Source organism: Pelodiscus sinensis, chromosome 12 (genome assembly GCF_052426305.1).
Source record: "Pelodiscus sinensis isolate ZL-2025 chromosome 12, ASM5242630v1, whole genome shotgun sequence".
Lineage (NCBI taxonomy): Eukaryota > Metazoa > Chordata > Testudines > Trionychidae > Pelodiscus > Pelodiscus sinensis.
Window position 1 is genome coordinate 4,680,683 of NC_143063.1, and position 18,293 is coordinate 4,698,975.

Sequence of the window (18,293 nt, forward strand, 5' to 3'; positions counted from 1 at the left end):
TGTGCAATAGTGACTTTGTCCACACTCAGCACAGTAACATCTGGTATTGTAACTACATGCACCTGTTGATTGGACTGGCTACTGTGGCAGACCTTAGCAAAATGGTCACCCCTGCGGAGAGTGTCGAATTTTAGCTTGAATGACAGTTCGGAGGATTCCCTTTCAAGTGCAGATTTGGGGGGCTGAAGAAAGACTCCATCTACCTTACCCATTACAAAGATAGCTTCCCCAATTATCACCTCTAATACCATTAGCTCACAGACATTTACCTTCCCCCCCCCCTCCCCCGCATCCCCTGTTCTGCCCTTGTGCCTCCTTTATCTCTGCTATTGCAGCCCATGCTCCCTCCCATTTCCGACCCATCTCCCAGGTCTCCATGTTTTTCACTTACCTATGGGCTTTGGTCACCTGCCCCCATCAAACCTAGTTTAAAGCCCTTCTCACTAGGCTAGCTAGTCTGTGCCCAAATACTCTCTTCCCCTGCCTCCAAAGGTGAACCCGTCCCTGCTTAGCAGTCCTTCTTCTTGGAACAGCATCCTGTGGTCAAGGAAGCCAAAGTCCTCCTGGCAACACCATCTTCACCCCTCCAGATGCACCTGCCTCTGCCTGGGCCCCGACCTTTGACAGGAAGGAATGAAGAGAACACCACCGGCTCTCCAAACTCCTCCACCCGGGCTCCCAGAGCCCTGTAGTCACTCTTGGTCACTCAGGGTCACACCTTGCAGGATCATTAGTGCCCACATGGAGGAGTAGCATGGGGTAGTGTTGCAAGAGGTTGTGGATTGCAACTGCTTGAAACACTAAGGAGAGGGGATCACCGCACAGCAGTGTAAAGGGTTTGTTTATTCAGTTAAAACTGGGGAGGGAGGGGAATCTCACTCACACACTCAACCACACTGGCAGTCCCCGGCAGGATGATAAGGCGAGCAGAAGGCAGTTCATGTTGTTTGATCTTCCCAAGTTGGCTCCCAAGCAGGTCCACTGGCCAGGCGATCCGAGCGCAGGGCGTTCTGGGAGGCTCCGCTTGATGGTCAACCCACTGTGTGTCTGTCCCTCTCTCCTTTTAGGATCAGCCACATGCAGCTTCTGTGTCTCTGGGCCTCAAAGCCCCTCCTATCGTATGAACAGCAACCTTCTCACCAGCACTTCAAGACAACTTTAGGGTCATCAGCTCCTAGAGTCCCAGGCTGTAAGGCCGGAAGGCACAGCCCTGCTCCCCGAGTTTCACCTCCTGCACAACACAGGCCCTAGAAATTCCCCACAAGAATCCCTGTGTCACTCCCGGCCCCATGTGTCTTCACCTTTGGCTGGGTCCTATGGACGAGCTCTGGCTCTTACAGGAGCGGATGGGTTCAGGAGACCGCTCTTATGTGTGACTCCTGGGCAGACTATTTCCCTGCCTTTCCGGAAGGACAGAAAAACCCCACTGGCTCCTTCTTTTTCTTCCAGGCTGCGTTGCCTCTTGCGAAGACTCACCTCAAGGGAGCACAGACACAGCCAGGTGCTCAGGGTGGTGGTCCAACCTGCAGCAGCCGAGGCATGCTCCGGCCTCAGCCAGGAGGAGCAGGCCTTGCCAGAGGAGCCCAAGAAAACCAGAGGCTCCTGGAAGCTCCTATCTGGCCTGAAAAAACTCTGTGTCTGTGGCCAGTGTGGCAGCTCCCTGGCAGAGGCCGAGGAGGAGACAACAGCTTCCTCGCCCACAAGATGGACACACTTCTCCCTGAAGAAGACCAGGAAGACGAAGAACTCGGTGGAGGACCAGGAAGAGCGAGAGGAGGAGAAGCTGCAGGAGAGCCCAGACAACAGCCAGGAAGATCTCACAGGTGAGTCTACAACCCGCCCGGTGACTGGGGAGCATGTGAGAGACACTCCCACCAGTCACTCTACAGGCCTGGAGCGTTAGGGCTTCTCCTGGGGCAGCCATGGGCTCCTCAGACGCTGGAATCCAGCGAGTGCCTGATGCTCTGGCAGAGAGGGGCTGGCCCCCTTGCACACCCTCCCTCCCAGCTGTCTCCTGCACCCTCTCGCCTGGTCAGACCTCACCCAAACTCGCAGCCCGCTCCAGCACTCTACCTCCCACGCCCGCCCGCCTGCACCACTGTCCTCATCCCATGCCCTGGCAGCCACCTCCCACTCACTGAACCCCTCATTTTGGCCTCACCCAAAGCCTAGGGAGCACAAAATCTACTATCCCCGGTCAAAAGAGTTAATCTGCCCCATGGGAAGCCTTGACTCTTGCTCCTCTCTTCTCTCCCCTGCTCCCTTTGGGGCTGGAGCGGCAGAGGAGTGAAGTGTTGCAGTGGTGGCCACAGCAGTGGGGGATGTTTTATTGCTTTTGTTGTTTGGAGGGTTTTTCCCTCTCACTTTTTTCTGGTCCCCGACTGATTTTTCTGGGGATCAATGGCCCCCAACCCAGAAAAGTTTCCCCACCCCTGCCATAAATAAAGAGAATATTGAAGCCACTTGTTTTGGACATAAATTAATATTGTAGTTATATAAATTGATGTTTGGTGAACTAACATGATAAAGTTAAAGCTCCTGATTTAGTTAATTATTTTGATTTTCATTAATAAAGTCTCCTTTCTTACCGGTTATACACCCCCCAACCCTCCCCCCCATATTATAGCTCCAGTCGTTTAATATGAATAATTGAGTATTTAAGGTTTTTAGAGCGAAGCGAAGGCATTTTGTTCCCCTGGGGGGGTGGCTGGTGATCCAGGGAAAGTTGTGCGTTGAGGGGGATGGGTCCAGGGTCAAAACCTTTGAGAACCAATTGCCCTGTGGGGAGAGCGGGACACCTGGTAAAATCGCTCAAATTCAAGCGAGTTGAAGGAAATTAATAAAAATGATGCGGGTTCTTCCCCCTCACCCCACCCCGTGTGCTGTAAAAACTGCCAGGCCCAGCGGGAGAAAGGGGGTCGTGGGGGCCTGGCTAAGGGGGTCCCCTCAGGTACAGGCGTAATCAGGGTGACCAGTGAGGGTGACACGGGGGCCACCAGCCACGTGACCTTTCCCCCAGCCTGTAAAAGGGACAGAAACGCCCTCTGCCCCAGGCCCCACCTCCTCCGTGACCTTGCCCTGCCCTTGCCCCACCGCTTTCTCCATCCGATGGGGCCTGGGGAACTAGTGGGGCAGGGTCCGGGGCTGGCAGCAGGGCCATGGCCCCCCACACTCACTGGCAGCGGCATCCCCAGCTCGGGCCCTTGGCCTCCCTGCCCACGCTTGGGGGACATGACGGCGCGTTGGGGTCCCCCGTCTCCTGCACCCCGAAATGGCACAAACAGACTGCACCAGCCAGTAGAATTGAGGAAGTTTATTGCCTCTCCAGGATACAGTACAGCACAGATGGAATCTGGTCACAGAGCTGGGTTAGGATGCCTCAGGCCCCCTTGAGTTGGGGGGAGACTGGGCCCCTAAACTCCAGCTCCTCTCCTTAGGCTGTCTCATCCATCCTCACAGACAGCCACCAACCAACTAACCAACTTCCAGCCCTGCCCCCAGTCAGGGCAGCATCCACCTTCCTTTGTTCCTCTCCATGGGGGGTGTCTGGCCACTGGTTCAACAAGTTTGGCATTACCTCTGCCTAGCGAGGTTTTCCCTGCTGGGTGTTGCTCCAGACAGCAGGGGTCACCACAGCCCAGCAAGTACCCCCACTACGTCACACATGGCCCCCCACACTCACTGGCAGCGGCATCCCCAGCTCGGGCCCTTGGCCTCCCTGCCCAGGGTGCTTAGGGGACATGTGCTTCTCTTGCCACCCCATGCGGCACTTGTCAGGGGCTGCAGGTTGGATCGTGAGGGGCTCAGAGAGCAGAAAAGGGATTCGCGCCCGCGCAGGGACGCGACTTCCAGGGAACCTTGCATGGGAGCTGAGGGGCAGCTCCAACCCCTGCACCAGCAGCAGCTGCTGGAGAGGAGGGAACAGCCAGGCTGCCTGCACCATGGCACCAGACAGAGGAGAAGCCGCCCTGCCCTGCCCGGCTCTGGCTTCCCGGCTCCAAACTGCCAGGGGCAGGGAGAGAGGAGGGTGGGTCTGTCCCTACGACTGCCCTGCACTTCCACTGACGTTCGGGGGCACCAGCCCCAGGTCTGCCCAGGGGCTCAGGCGGCTTCTGCTGCACGGTGAGCACTGGGGATTCGGGATCCAGCCCTGCCAATCCCAGCTCCCCTTTGGCTTCAGCCCCTCAACCTCTGCTTTGAGCCCCGACGGGTTCCCAGGCCTTGGGACTTCAGCCCGTGCTGGGGATCGAGGCTTCAGCCTGGGGGTGCTGGGTATTGAGTGTGGACACCAGCAACTGAGCTTAGATAATGAACAAAACCATTACAAAGGAGCCAGAGGGTCACCCCATCCCACAGTCTCAGCAGCTCACAGCTGGGAACTGGGCTGGGCTGGGCCATCACTTCCTGGGGCTCTCAGGCGAAATGAGGCCTGTTCCCGTCCCTGCCAGGAAGGGGGCGAGACCGGGGAGAGCAGAACACGCCATGGGAGAGACGCTGCCCCTAGGTTAGAGGAAGCCCAGTGGGGAGAGCACCCAGCTCAGAGTCATGAGAGCGGCGCTCTCTGCTCGGCCCTGCAAGCACCTTGTGTGTGACCCTGGGCAAGTCACGTCAGGGCTCTGGGCCCAGTTCCCTTCCCTGTCGCCCAGGGATACCACATTCAAACCAGTGTTTCCTTCTGCTCCAGGGATGCAGACGGAGCTCTCCGAGACGACGAGGAGCCAGGCAGACCAGAGCGAAGAGGAGGAACCAGCCCCCCAGCCCATCCCATTAGAAAGGAGCAGCTCCCACATGTCTATGGTAAAAACTTAAAAAACAACAGAGTCCGGTAGCACGTTATAGACTCACAAACCATGTAGATGGGATCATGGGCTTTCGGGGCACAGCCCACTTGTTCAGATGACCAGCGTGTGGGAAGTACAGAACCAAGAACAAATAAGGGACGGAGCGGAGGAAAAAAATTGAGGGGTGGGGGGAAGAGGACATTGGGTAGATAAGTCTCAAAGGGATAGCCGAGCCAGTCTGTAACAGGAAACACTTACAAATGAGGCTTGTGGCTGAGCCAGTGGAAAGCGTCCCCTGCGGGGCGTGTGACTATCTCCCCAGCCGGTGTCTCTCAGAGGAGAATGACCTGCCCCCCTCCGGCCCAGGGACCGAAAGGAAACACTCACCCTTGTGACCAGCTCCCCTGAATAAAGCCTTGTAACACGGGGGATTTCTGGGGGCACCACACGGAGGGGCCAGTCAGGGCACTTTGCTCAGAGACAGGGCTACTGAGAGCCCAGAACGGGGGGTTCTCCACTGCAAGGATCCAAACCAGCCCCAAACGGCACTTCTGTTCCCCACCCTGGCTAGCAAGAAGCCCTGCAAGCAACCCCCTTAGACACTCCTGCCCTCTGGGCCACCACCCGCACCGCCCCTTCTGCAGCGTCGTATCTGCCAGGGCTCGTACTGCCAGCATTCAGTGTCGTCTGGTCAGGGTTGTCCCGGGGCGCTCCTGACAGGTCCCCTTCTCCATCGGTGATGACAAACTTTTGGCTGCGTGTGTGGGTGCCTCTGCTCCCGTCATCTAGACGTGAGTTCCCAAACTGCGGGGGCATGCCCTCCTGGGGGGGGTGAAGAAATTCCAGGGGGGGCACGAGGCGACCCAGCCCCCCATCAACCTCTGCCCCCATAAGTTTTTCTGCTATTTGGGGGGACGCATGAGGGTTTCTCAAAAATCAAAAAGAGGGCGTGATGCTGAAAAGTTTGGGAACCACTAATCTAGAGCGTTAGACCCCGTGCACTTGGGTCAACACAGGAGATCTCCAAGAGAGCCCAGAAACGACAGATGCAGGCAAGGTTTGCAATCAGACCAGCAGGTTTATTGTCAAATGCGACGCCCTCACAGTTAGTAGCCCTCACGTCACTTCTTTATGTACCAGGCTGCCACCCTTAAAGGTATTAGGTTGACACCTCCAGACGAACCTACTAGACACAACCAATTACCTTGTACCTGGTGGTTTGATCCAAACATCCCTATCCATAGTGCTGTCATCCCGACCCTGTGCTGAACCTGGGTCGGTAAGTCCCTTGTCTACGGGGAGTGTGCTGGGACTGAGCTGTTTCTGCAGGGAAATGTTCTGTTACCATCCTCCTGGAATGTTTGCGGGCATGGCCTGTGCCTCGGACCTCTGCAATATCGGCAGCCCTGTCCTTCCCAAGCTTCTGTCTGCAGGACCTGCCTTTTGCTCACTGCTTAGCTTTGCTTTATGTTAGCAAAGCATTGACGGTTGCTCAGGTCTTAGGCCTCACACGGTCAGGCCCTTTTGTTACTACATACAGGTGAGAGGTTATGAAAACAAATCCCATCAAATCCAAACAGGTTCCTCTGATCCTTAAGAGCCAGTCACCCGCCCAGGTCAATTGAAACCTCAGAGCTTACCGAAAAGAGGTTGCAGTGCCCATCCCATAGAATTGAAAATAGGAAGGTTTATTAATAAAAGAAAGAAAAAAAAGGTTGAGCCTAATATTGTTAAAGGACTCAAATTACATTCACCGACTGCAAAGCTCTTTGTGCCGGCGTGTAGGAGATGAAATGAACGGCTGTCTTAGGGCAAGTTTCAGGAATACGTCCTCTCCTAGGCTGGATGTATTTCTGAAGCGCCCTCTGCCTTCCCCATCCGGCAGCGTGTGGCGCTACCACCGAACTGGCAGGAATCACGGGCAGGACAGGAAGTAGTTGAGACTGAAGGAGCGAGTCTCCCTGCCGACGACTCTGGGGCCACTTCAGGCTTCAGTTTGTGGCCGAGATCCTTCATCGTGGATTTGCCATAGTGAAGACAGGAATGAAGACAAAAATGGAGGACCGGGCCGGGTCTGGTCACCACTGAGAGCGTCGGCTGAGGGCGAATTGCTCAGAACAAGAGCAAATTAGAATCATAGAATCATAGAATCATAGGACTGGAAGGGACCTCGAGAGGTCATCGAGTCCAGCCCCCCGCCCTCAAGGCAGGACCAAGCTCCGTCTACACCATCCCTGACAGATGTCTGTCTAACCTGTTCTTAAATATCTCCAGAGAGGGAGATTCCATCACCTCCCTTGGCAATTTATTCCAATATTTGACCACCCTGACAGTTAGGAATTTTTTCCTAATGTCCAATCTAAACCTCCCCTGCTGCACTTTAAGCCCATTACTCCTTGTCCTGTCCTCAGAAACCAAGAGGAACAAATTTTCTCCTTCCTTCTTGTGGCACCCTTTTAGATATTTGAAAACCGCTATCATGTCCCCCCTTAATCTTCTTTTTTCCAAACTAAACAAGCCCAGTTCATGAAGCCTGGCTTCATAGGTCATGTTCTCTAGACCTTTAATCATTCTTGTCGCTCTTCTCTGTACCCTTTCCAATTTCTCCACATCTTTCTTGAAATGTGGCGCCCAGAACTGGACACAGTACTCCAGCTGAGGCCTAACTAGTGCAGAGTAGAGCGGCAGAATGACTTCACGAGTTTTGCTTACAACACACCTGTTGATACAGCCTAGAATCATATTTGCTTTTCTTGCAACAGCATCACACTGTTGACTCATATTCAACTTGTGGTCCACTATGACCCCTAGATCCCTTTCCGCCATGCTCCTTCCTAGACAGTCGCTTCCCATCTTGTATGTATGGAACTGACTGTTCCTTCCTAAGTGGAGCACTTTGCATTTCTCTTTATTAAACCTCATCCTGTTTACCTCTGACCATTTCTCTAACTTGCTAAGGTCATTTTGAATTATGTCCCTATCCTCCAAAGAAGTCGCAACCCCACCCAGTTTGGTATCATCTGCAAACTTAATAAGTGTACTCTCTATCCCAATATCTACATCATTGATGAAGATATTGAACAGTACGGGTCCCAAAACAGACCCTTGAGGAACTCCACTTGTTATCCCTTTCCAGCAGGATTTAGAACCGTTAACAACAACTCTCTGACTACGGTTATCCAGCCAATTATGCACCCACCTTATCGTGGCCCTATCTAAGTTATATTTGCCTAGTTTATTAGTTAGTCGAAACAATAGTTAAGAATAAAATTGGGAGGCATGTAGAAGAACATAATTTGTTGGACAAATGTCAACGTGGCTTTCTGTAAAGGGAAATCCTGTCTTACTAATCTATTAGGGTATGTCTACACTACAGCACTAATTCAAACTAACTTAATTCGAATTAGTTAATTCGAACTAAGCTAATTCGAATTAGTGCATCTAGACCTAAAAACTAATTCGAATTAGCGTTTTGCTAATCGAAATAGCACGTCCACATTGAGTGGACCCTGAACCGAAGTTAAGGCTGGCCGGAACCAGTGCTGGCAGGGCATCAAGTTAGGACTTAGAGTGTGGAGCTGCTGCTTAAAGGGACCTGACCCCCACCCCGGACAGACTGTTCTCAGGGTTCCCCATTTGCTTGTCTAACTCGATGAGGGACAGTAAATCAGTCCTGTCTTGGAGTGCCCTGTCTTGGAGTGCCCTGAGTGCCCACACTCGGCACCTCACAGCACTCGGCCATCAACCCAGCTGCACTTGCTGCAGGCTGCCATTCGGGGGAGGGTCAATCGGGGGGCTGTCAGGATCCAGGATGCCCTGCAGGAGAGCTTCCACACCGAGGAGCCTTCAGAGCCACCCCAGTCCTCCTCATCGGGGGCTCATGCCACCTTCCTCTCTCACCTCCTTCCTCTTACTGATGTAAAAAATAAAGGACACGTGTGTTCAAAAATAGAAACTCTTTATTTAACAAAACTGGCGGGAGGGGATTAACCTCTGGGGAGACTGGGAAAAGGAGGTGGGAGAAGGGAGGGGGAAACCTGGGAGGAGGGAGCAGGAAGGGGGAAGCCAGGGGAAGAAGGAGGAGGAGAAGTATAAAACTATGGTATGCCATATCTTCAGTACTGTATACAGATGTGGTCTCCTCACCTCAAAAGAGATGTTTTGGCCTTGGAAAGGGTTCAGAAAAGGGCAATTAAAATGATTAGGGGTTTGGAACAGGTCTCATATGAAGAGAGGCTAAAGATACTGGGACTTTTCAGCTTAGAAAAGAGGAGACTGAGGGAGGATATGATAGAGGTCTATAAAATAATGAGCGGTGTGGAGAGGGTGAATAAAGAAAAGTTCTTCATTAGTTCCCATAATATAAGGACTAGAGCACACCAAATGAAATGAATGGGTAGCAGGCTTCAAACTAATAAAAGAAAGTTCTTCTTCACAAAGTTCATAGTCGACCTGTGGAACTCACAGGAGGCTGTGAAGGCTAGAACTATAACAGAGTTTAAAGAGAAGTTAGATAAAGTCATGGAGGTTGGGTCCATGGAGTGCTATTAGCCAGGGGGTAGGAACCGTGTCCCTGGCCTCTGTTTGGGGAAGGCTGGAGATGGATGGCGCGAGACAAATGGCTTGGTCATTGTCTTCGGTCCATCCCCTCCGGGGTACCTGGTGCTGGCCACTGTCGGCAGACAGGCTACTGGGCTAGATGGACCTTTGGTCTGACCCAGTACGGCCGTTCTTATGTTCTTAGCTCAGGGTCAGGGGTCTCACTGGACCAACTTGATTTTCATGCAAGCCTGCTCCTGGGTTTGCATGTGGCATCTGGTGGCCAGGCTGGCAGCTATGTGGCTGTAGACGGCCGCGTTCCTGTGGCTAGTGCGGAGATCGTGGATGTTGGAGGCCTCCCCCCAAACCTCGATGAGGTCCACGACCTCCACACTAGACCAGGCAGGTGCCCACCTCTTGCGACTCTGGGCAGGCTCCTGGGAGCCAAAAGCCTGGTCCTGGGAAGAGGTGGAGGGCTGGGTGGCAGTGGGTGGCTGGCTCGTGCCGTGCCAGGTGTAGGGTCTGCTGGCTGGGTGCTGGCAGGCTTGCAACTGGCACAAGCACTGTAGCCAGACCGGGGGCCTTTAAGGGCTCCGGGGCTGGGAGGGAGGCTAAAGAGTTTCCCTGGTTTCACCCAGAGTGGCCACCAGGGCAACCTGGGAGGAGCTAGCCTCCAACTAGTTCAAGTTAAGTGGCTACACAGCCCTTAATTCAAACTACTTAATTCGAACTAGGCGTTACTCCCCGTAGAATGAGGTATACCTAGTTCGAAGTAAGCGCTCCAGTAGTTCAATTTAAATTTGGACTAGCGGTTTGTATGTGTAGCCGCTATTAAAGTTAATTCGAACTAACGGCTGTTAATTCGAATTAACTTTGTAGTGTAGACATACCCTTCGAGTTCTTTGAAGGGGTTAACAAACATGCAGACAAGGGGGATCCAGTAGCTATAGTATACTTAGATTTTCAGAAAGCCTTTGACAAGGTCCCTCACCAAAGGCTCTTGTGTAAATTACAAGGCCATGGGATAAGAGGGAAGCGCCTTTCTTGGATTGCGAACTGGTTAAAAGACAGGAAACAAAGGGTAGGAATAAATGGTAAATTTTCAGAATGGAGAAGGGTAACTAGTGGTGTCCCCCAAGGGTCAATCCTGAGACCAATCCCTTTCAACTTATTCATAAATGATCTGGAGAAAGGGGTAAGCAGTGAGGTGGTAAAGTTTGTGGATGATACAAAAATAACCCCAACTATAGGTACAGTATGATGGGGGCTAATTTGGCTATGACAAATCAGGAAAGAGATCTTGGAGTTATCGTGGACAGTTCTCTGAAAACTTCCACACAGTGTGCAGCGGCGGTCAAAAAGGCAAATAGGATGCTAGGAATTATGAAGAAAGGGATAGAAAATAAGACACAGAATATCTTACTGCCCCTGTATAAAGCTATGGTACGCCCACATCTTGAATACTGTGTACAGATGTGGTCTCCTCACCTCAAAAAAGATATTTTGGCCTTGGAAAGGGTTCAGAAAAGGGCAACTAAAATGATTAGGGGTTTGGAACAGGTCCCATATGAGGAGAGGTTAAAGCGACTGGGACTTTTCAGTTTGGAAAAGAGGAGACTGAGGGAGGATATGATAGAGGTCTATAAAATCATGAGTGGTGTGGAGAGGGCCGATAAAGGAAAATTATTTATTAGTTCCCATAATAGAAGAACTAGAGGACACCAAATGAAATTAATGGGTAGCAGGTTTAAAACTAATAAAAGAAAGTTCTTCACACAGCACGTAGTCAACCTGTGGAACTCCTTGCCAGAGGAGGCTGTGAAGGCTAGGACTATAACAGAGTTTAAAGAGAAGCTAGATAATTTCATGGAGGTTAGATCCATAAAAGGCTATTATCCAGGAGATAGAATTGGTGTCCCTGGCCTCTATTTGTCAGAGGCTGGAGAAGGATGGCATGAGACAAATCGCTTGATCATTATCTTCGGTCCACCCTGTCTGGGGCATCCGGTGCTGGCCCCTGTTGGCAGACAGGATACAGGGCCAGATGGACCTTTGGTCTGACCCAGTACGGCCTGTGACGGACCGGGCCGTGTCTGGGCACAGCTGAGGGCGTCCGCTCAGGGCGAATTGCTCAAATCCGGGGCTCCTTACAGCCCCCAGACTGGTGACCTCTCCAAACAGGCCACAAACCCGTCCCACAGAGCGCTTCACCTACCTGCCTGAAGCCTCATGAGCAAAACCCCTCTGACACCCCAGCATTATCCGTGCCCCAGATGGCCCCGGGCCTCATACACAGGTGGGGGTCCTAGCACCCAATCCCACCTACCCCGAACAAGTTCTGTCCGGTTCCAAGAAACCGGCCACAGATCCCTGGTCAATTTACCCTCTGGATCTTACCCACAAATCACGCTGGGCCAATCCTTTAGAATCTATATCTAAAGGTTTATTATTACAAGAAAGAAAAGCCTGAGAGTAAGGTTGTTAAAGGATATTACATTACATGCACCGAATCTCCCAGTCCTCGATGCAGGCTCTAGCAGAGGTGTTACAGCTGCTGGTTTAAAAGTTCTTGTTGCACATCCTAGCATCAGGATGGGTTCACAGGTCTTCCTGGCTCTTCGATCCCTGCAATGCTGCCTCTGGGATGAAGTGCTGAGCTGAGAACAAAATGGCATCGACCACATGGCCTCTTTATACCTCCTTCCTGGCCTCTTCTAGTATGTAGCAGGTCACCTGGTCAGAGGCCAATCTCTGTGTTCCCTGCTGGCTGCTCTCAGGTGACAGCCCCGCATTCTTTGGGTGTGTCCTGGGCCCATTGAGAGCCATTGTTCCACAGGGCCTCAGTAATTAGCATGTCCACAGGCTCGGCCCTGCCTAATGCTTAACCACATGCAGGGAAATCTTCAGTGTCCATACAAGTACATGCTAATAACTGCACACACAGACATTATACAAACACAAGAACAGCATACATAGGATTATCAGATAATAAGCTTCTATTCAATACCTCACATGGCCCCCTCCTATACCATTTTTGGGGCCAACACACCCACGTATGGGCCAGACTCCAGTAGAGCAACCTGGAGTTGGTGCCGTTGGCCTTCTGCAGGCAAGCCAGCGAGGCATGGCTGCTCAGCACAGTGAACCTCCTGTTGTCCAGATAGGGTTTGAGCTGCTTGACAGCCCACACGATGGCATAACTCTCCTTCTCAATTGTAGCATAATGCTTCTCCGGGGGGCACAGCTTTTTGCTGAGGAAGGTCACGAGGTGCCTTTTGTCACCTACCCCATCCTGCATCAGCACCGCCCCCAGCCCGATGTCGGATGTTGAAATCCGGGCTGGCCAGCACAGGTTCCTTGGCCAAGACATTCTTTATGCTTTGGAACCCCTGTTCACAGGCCTCCGACCACACCACCCGGTCCGGCCTCTCCTGCTTTGTGTGGTCTGTGATCGGAGCTATGACGTCTCTGACCCCTCTCACAAACCTCCTGTAGTAGCTGGCCAGGCTCACAAATGACTGGAGCTGCGTTTTCATTTGGGGGATAGGCCAGTTCTTAATGGCCTCCACCCTCAGGGGTTCAGGGCGCACCAACTCACTGCCCACCCTGTGCCCTAGACAGTCACTTCGGCAGCCCCCATCCTGCATTTGGACACCTTGACAATCAGGTTGGCTTTCCCGAGCCGCCGCAGCACCACCCCTGTGTGACTGAGGTGATCCCGCCAGGAGTTACTAAAGATGGCCAGGTCATCAAAATAAGTGCTGGAATGGGCTCTGCAGGACCTCCGTGATCAGCCCCAGGAAGGTGGCCCTGGAATTCCGCATGCCAAAGGGCAGCACCTTGAACTCACACAGGCCCAACTCCACTATGAGCGAAGATTTGTCCCATGCATCAGCATCTAGGGGACTCTGCCAGTACCCCCTAGTCAGGACCAGAGTACTTATAAACACAGACCCCTCCCCCCAGCGTATCCAACAGATCCTCTATTCTGAGTGTGGGGAAGGGGTCAGGCTGCGTGACAGCATTCAGCTTCCTCTCGTCCATGCAGAGCCTCATGGTCCTGTCCTTTTTAGGCACCATCACAATAGGGGATGCCCATGGCCAGCATGCTCTCCACAGCCTCCTGAATCTGCCTCTGCATCTCCCCCTTGGCCCCATAGGCTCTGCTAGGCGCTGGGCGAGGCAGGGCCTAGTGAGGATGGAATGCGATGTCCTGTCAGCGAGCCCTGGCCTCCTTCACCTTTCGCTCCCTCTCAGCATCTGCCTCCTTCACCTTTCGCTCCACTTCGGCATCCGCCTCCCTCGCCTTTCGACGCACGTCGGCAAGGGCCTTCCCATGTTCCAGCTCGATTCCTTCAGTGCCTGCTGCTTTCTAATTTCATCTGCAACAGCATCCCTGGCACCGGGTGGGCACTGCTCCCTTCCCTGCTGGTCATTTCGTATTAGCAAAGACCTCAGTTCCGGCTTAAAAGCTTTCTCTCTGAATTCAGTGATTGGCTCCAATCACAAATCTTCTAGAGCCTCTCGGTCAAGACTCTCATGTAGTTGCTGACTCATTGCAGCTGCTCTTTAACCAATCAAACTCTCTACACCCAAAAATAAAATTTAGAACCACTTGAGGTCCTGATCCAAAGCTTAATTGACCAAGATCTGAGGATCCTGCCGACTATACCACTGTGACGGACCGGGCCAGGTCTGTGCACTGCTAAGGGTGTTGGCTCAGGGTGAATTGCTCAACACAAGGACGCTTTACAGCCCCAGACCAGAGACCTTCCCAAACAGGTCACAAACCAGTCAGACCGCGCAAAACCCCTCAGACACCACAGTTCCCTCTGTGCCCCAATCAGCCCTGGGCCTAACACACAGGTGAGGGGATCTAGAACCCAATCCCACCTACCCCGAACGGGTCTTTCCGGTCCCAAAGAACCAGCCACAAATCCCTGGTCACTTAGGGGAGAAACCTGCCTAGGACAAGGGGCTCTATGGAGGGGGATGCAGGGAATGGAGGAAGTGGGGTGGCCCTTGGGGTCCCTGCCCCGGATGAGAGGCTCCCATCTCTCCTCAGGCAGAGGGGACCAGGGAAGGGCTGAGAGATGGGAGAACCCTCGGCACCGGGTGAGGCTGCTCCACAAAAGGTCTCAGGTGGCTCCTCCGTGCTCACTAGGCCCTGCCAGCCCCCAGGGAGCGAGTGTCCCAGGGCAGCTGCCCAGTGGAAATGCTCAGTCCCAACAGGCTCTGTCCCTGTTCATTGCAGACCCTCGGGGAGCCGCCTGCCTCAGCCCAGCCCACAGCCCTGCTGCTGGAAGCCTTGAAGGCTCTGACGGCCCCCGCCCTGGAGAGCTTTCAGGCGGCAGAGGCGCCGCCGAGAGCCACCGTGTCCCAGCACAGCGCCCGCATGGAGCGAGTAAGAGACGCCCGGCGAGGGGCAGGGCGTGTGGAGACAGGGGCTGGGAGAACTGGCTCTGAGGAAACCGGCTCTGGGGCACAGGGTCAGGGTGCGGGGCAGGTCGGCTCAGCCCCTTTCTAGAAGGCTCTGAGCATCAGTCGCTCCCCTGCTCAATTAAGCCCCATCGCCCGCCGGGGAGGCAGGAATTCGACCCACGAGACACCCGGGAACTGGAGCCCAGAGCGGCTTGTTGACTTCCCAAGGCTGCGCTGGGGGCAGCGGCAGGGTCAGCAAATGACCCCAGGAGAAGGCCTTGTCCAGGACCCCTAGAACCAACCTGCCTCGTGGGGCGTGCGGCCGCGTTGCTGCAGTTGGCTCTGCTGGGAATCCTCAGCCAGGCAGAGCCCTGGGCCCTTCGCCAGGCAGGTCTCTTGGGGAAAAGACTCGGGGGTCACGTTCCCGACAGGCCTCTCAACGGGGCCTTTTCTCCCTCGGCCCCACGCCGGTGACGCTCCTGCCCTTCCCCCAGCGCCGTCTGCCGGGGGGCGGCCTGGCAGGAGGCCACTCTCGATCAATCCCCCCTCAGCTGTGTGGCTCCCTCCAGATTGGATACGTCGTGGGAAAGATTTTCAGCTGGCTGCGCGACGTCGGGGATCCCAGAGCCAGAGGAGCCGCGCTGGGGACCATCGCCCTGCTGGCTCGCGCCCACCCCCGGGACGTGGTTCCCGCCTGTGTGGCCCACGCGCTGCCATGGGACAGGTAGGGAGAGGCTGTTAGCACCTCAGTCCCTGATTTCCCTTCCCCCCCCTCCTGCCAGGGCAGAGCGCAGGAAGGGCCTGGCCGGAGACAGGGATGGATCCAGCTCCCTGCTGGGCACAGGGCTGCCCCGGCCTCCTAAGAGAAGATGCCCAGGCCCAGCTCCTGAGGGGACGGCTGCTAAGGGAAGGGAATAAATGCAGAGCTTGTGGAAGGAACTCTCCTGCCTCAGCTTCCCTGCCCCCCAGGGTCTCTTTTGAGAGCCCCTTTCCCGCCACCTTCCCAGCCTCTCCCTGGGGAGGCAGGAGGAGGCCAAGCAGGGAGGCTCTGATTTTGGTTTCTGACCTTGCAGAGGTGCCAGGGAGCTGTGGAAGGCCGTGGGGGAAGAACCACAGCTCCCCCGGCAGGTGCTGCAGCAGCTGCTGGACGCGCTCCGGAAGAGCCACCGGGAGGAGAGGAGCCGCAGCGTGTCTCTGGCTGTAAGTGACACTGGAGCTGTCCCGTAGGGAACTCACCACTACAGGGAGGATGCTGCATCTGTGGGAGGGAAGGGGGCTTCAACCCCTCTTAGTGTCAGGCCACGGCCCCACTGCCCACTGGGCACACAGCCGTGTCACGGGGAGAGCCCCCCTGCTCCCCTCCGGAGGGGGTGTCCGGCCTCTGAGGCCCCTCACTTCGTGGTCAACCCCGCATGCACCACGATGCTCCAAGTCAGCACTGCAGCTCCCTTCACACAGGGCAGTGCGGCCTAGCAGCCGGAGGCAATAACTCCTAGTGGGATTGGTGCGGAGGGGTAGGGGACCCAGGGCGCCCTCTCCACCGGGTCCCAGTCCAGCGCCCTGTCAGCATTGGAGGGGGCACCACTAGTTCTGGGGGAATCAAGTAGAAACTCGCCGAGCACCTGGGGTTCAACTCCCCGCCTGAGCTGCTTACTGCCAGCTCCTCTCTTGTTGTCTGCGCCGTCTCTTTCCTCCAAACTGGGGCATCTGCTGCGGTTCCCTGCTGACTGGCGATGGCGTCTGGGTGCCCCTGAGCTGCTAATCAGGAGCCCCAGCAGCACCTCCGTCCCCGTCCGTCAGCCCTGACTGAGCTCGCCACCGGCCTTTCTAGCCACCTCCAGCTGGCGCCTGCCCAGCAGGCCTGTGGGGTAGGACTGTCTCAGCCAGGTAGCCAGGCTGCACCTCTGCAGCTCTAGTGCAGAGATGGGACACTCCGTGTCAGGGGCTGATCCCCGCTCTGAGTGCAGAATTATTTACTAGCAAGTGTTGTGTGAACAATTGTGACCTGGGGAGCAATCAGTGTGTCCATCCTCCTTTCACTGTTAAAGGGGGCTCACGGGAACAATTTATTTGGGGGTTGGGTTCCCAGAAGCTGTGCCTGAAACTGCACTCTCCTCAGACCCGCAGGGATTCAGTGTCTGTATTGCTCTTGGGTGGATGGGAGGGAGGGCTCCTGTGCCTTTGCTGGGCGAGACCAGGAGATCTGGCCCAGAGGACAGGGTGGTGAGAAACCCCATAGAGCCAAGAGGAAAGTGTCAGTGGCTTTGCCAGCACTCTGGGAAGCACCCCAAGGAGTCCTCTGTCATAGAGGGATAAGGGATCTTTCGGAAAAGCCTTTATTTTCCACAAGATCAGCGTCTAGACTGACGCTTTTTTCCGAAAAAGCTCCGTGCGGAAAAAAAGCGGCAGCCATTTTTATGCTAATGAAACGGGGGAGAGTTAAATCCCCACTTCATTAGCAATTGCGATACGTCTAATTTACATCCCTTTTACGAAAAAGGGATGTAGTCTAGACGTAGCCAAACTGTCTCCCTACTGAGGACTACATGGTGGCAGAGGAGCCAGGGAAGCCAGACCCGAAGCCGGAGCATCCGAGAGAGTGACACAAGCAGCACGGCCGGGGTCCCTACAACTGGGTCACGAGGATCGGAACTGACCCGACAGAAGTTCCCATTGACCCAGGTCAAGTAGTTTGGGATCTTGGGGGGATTTCGTGGAAGAGCAAAGGAGTGATCCAACCTTCGGAAGGCCTGGGAGCAAGTGACAGGCACGAGCCAGACAGATGGTCAACCCCAGAGCCGGACCCAGGGATCCCGGTTTCAGATCAGCAAGGACCTTCCTCATGAGCATTAGCCCAGACGCACAAGCAGCCCAGTACGACGGGGGAGCGAAAACGAGGACCTGAAACCCGGGATGTGATGGAAAGCCAGTCGCTGGTAGCAACGTGGGGTCTGCACCGACACCGCTTCGACCTCCCGGCATCGCCCCGGCTCCCTGCTGCTTGTGGCGCTGGAGTTACTCAGGCGGCAGAGGGGCAGTGGTGCCCCCCGGTCACGTCTGGCAAGCTGAAGGGCGGGGCTAGGCCATGAAGACAGAGAACGGGAAATAACGTCACCCGGACTCTTCCGCCCTTTCCAGGAGGTTCCCATCTGCGTCCATTCTAGGAACAGGAGACGGTTCAGGGGCCATCACATCTCCCTTCCCCCCAGAGGATCTCACCCTCCTTCCTCATAAGCCGCAAGGAAATGGAAAATGGAAGCAGGATGACAGCCAAAGCCATGGGAGCGGATGGGCAGGTGGGGACAGCTCAGTGACATTTCTGTCTCCTGTCTCCAGGCAATGGACACGCTGTACGAGATCCTTTTCCTCTGGGGATACCGAGAAGCCATCCTCGACATGTTTCCCCAGCTCCTCCTCGTCTGCGTCAGGCAGGTGCAGTACGTGCTGGACCTGTGCCTGCCAGGGACTTGGAGAGCCCAGAAGACATCCAGCCCGGATGGATCCAGCCGCCTCAGCCCCTTGAGGTAACGGCGGAAAGGAAGGGGAAGAACA

The 18,293-nt window shown here is 54.8% G+C and overlaps 1 protein-coding gene across 1 annotated transcript; it reads left to right on the plus strand.

Annotated features, from left to right (window-relative positions):
* The first annotated feature begins 14,374 nt into the window (after positions 1 to 14,374).
* LOC149523686 (maestro heat-like repeat-containing protein family member 6) lies at positions 14,375 to 18,269 on the plus strand. The gene is made up of 4 exons (XM_089781609.1): positions 14,375 to 14,724; positions 15,311 to 15,465; positions 15,815 to 15,941; positions 18,078 to 18,269. The coding sequence occupies exons 1-4, from the start codon at positions 14,536 to 14,538 to the stop codon at positions 18,267 to 18,269; spliced, it is 663 nt and encodes a 220-aa protein (XP_089637735.1). The 5' UTR covers positions 14,375 to 14,535.
* Positions 18,270 to 18,293: the final 24 nt, after the last annotated feature.

What these genes read in the sequence shown, in the direction of transcription:
- LOC149523686 (XM_089781609.1), top strand. Translation starts at nt 14,536, where the DNA reads ATGCTCAGTCCCAACAGGCTCTGTCCCTGTTCATTGCAGACCCTCGGG. An exon ending in CACGCGCTGCCATGGGACAG is followed by an intron (nt 15,466 to 15,814) that starts GTAGGGAGAGGC and finishes CTGACCTTGCAG; the next exon opens with AGGTGCCAGGGAGCTGTGGA. An exon ending in GCCGCAGCGTGTCTCTGGCT is followed by an intron (nt 15,942 to 18,077) that starts GTAAGTGACACT and finishes TCCTGTCTCCAG; the next exon opens with GCAATGGACACGCTGTACGA.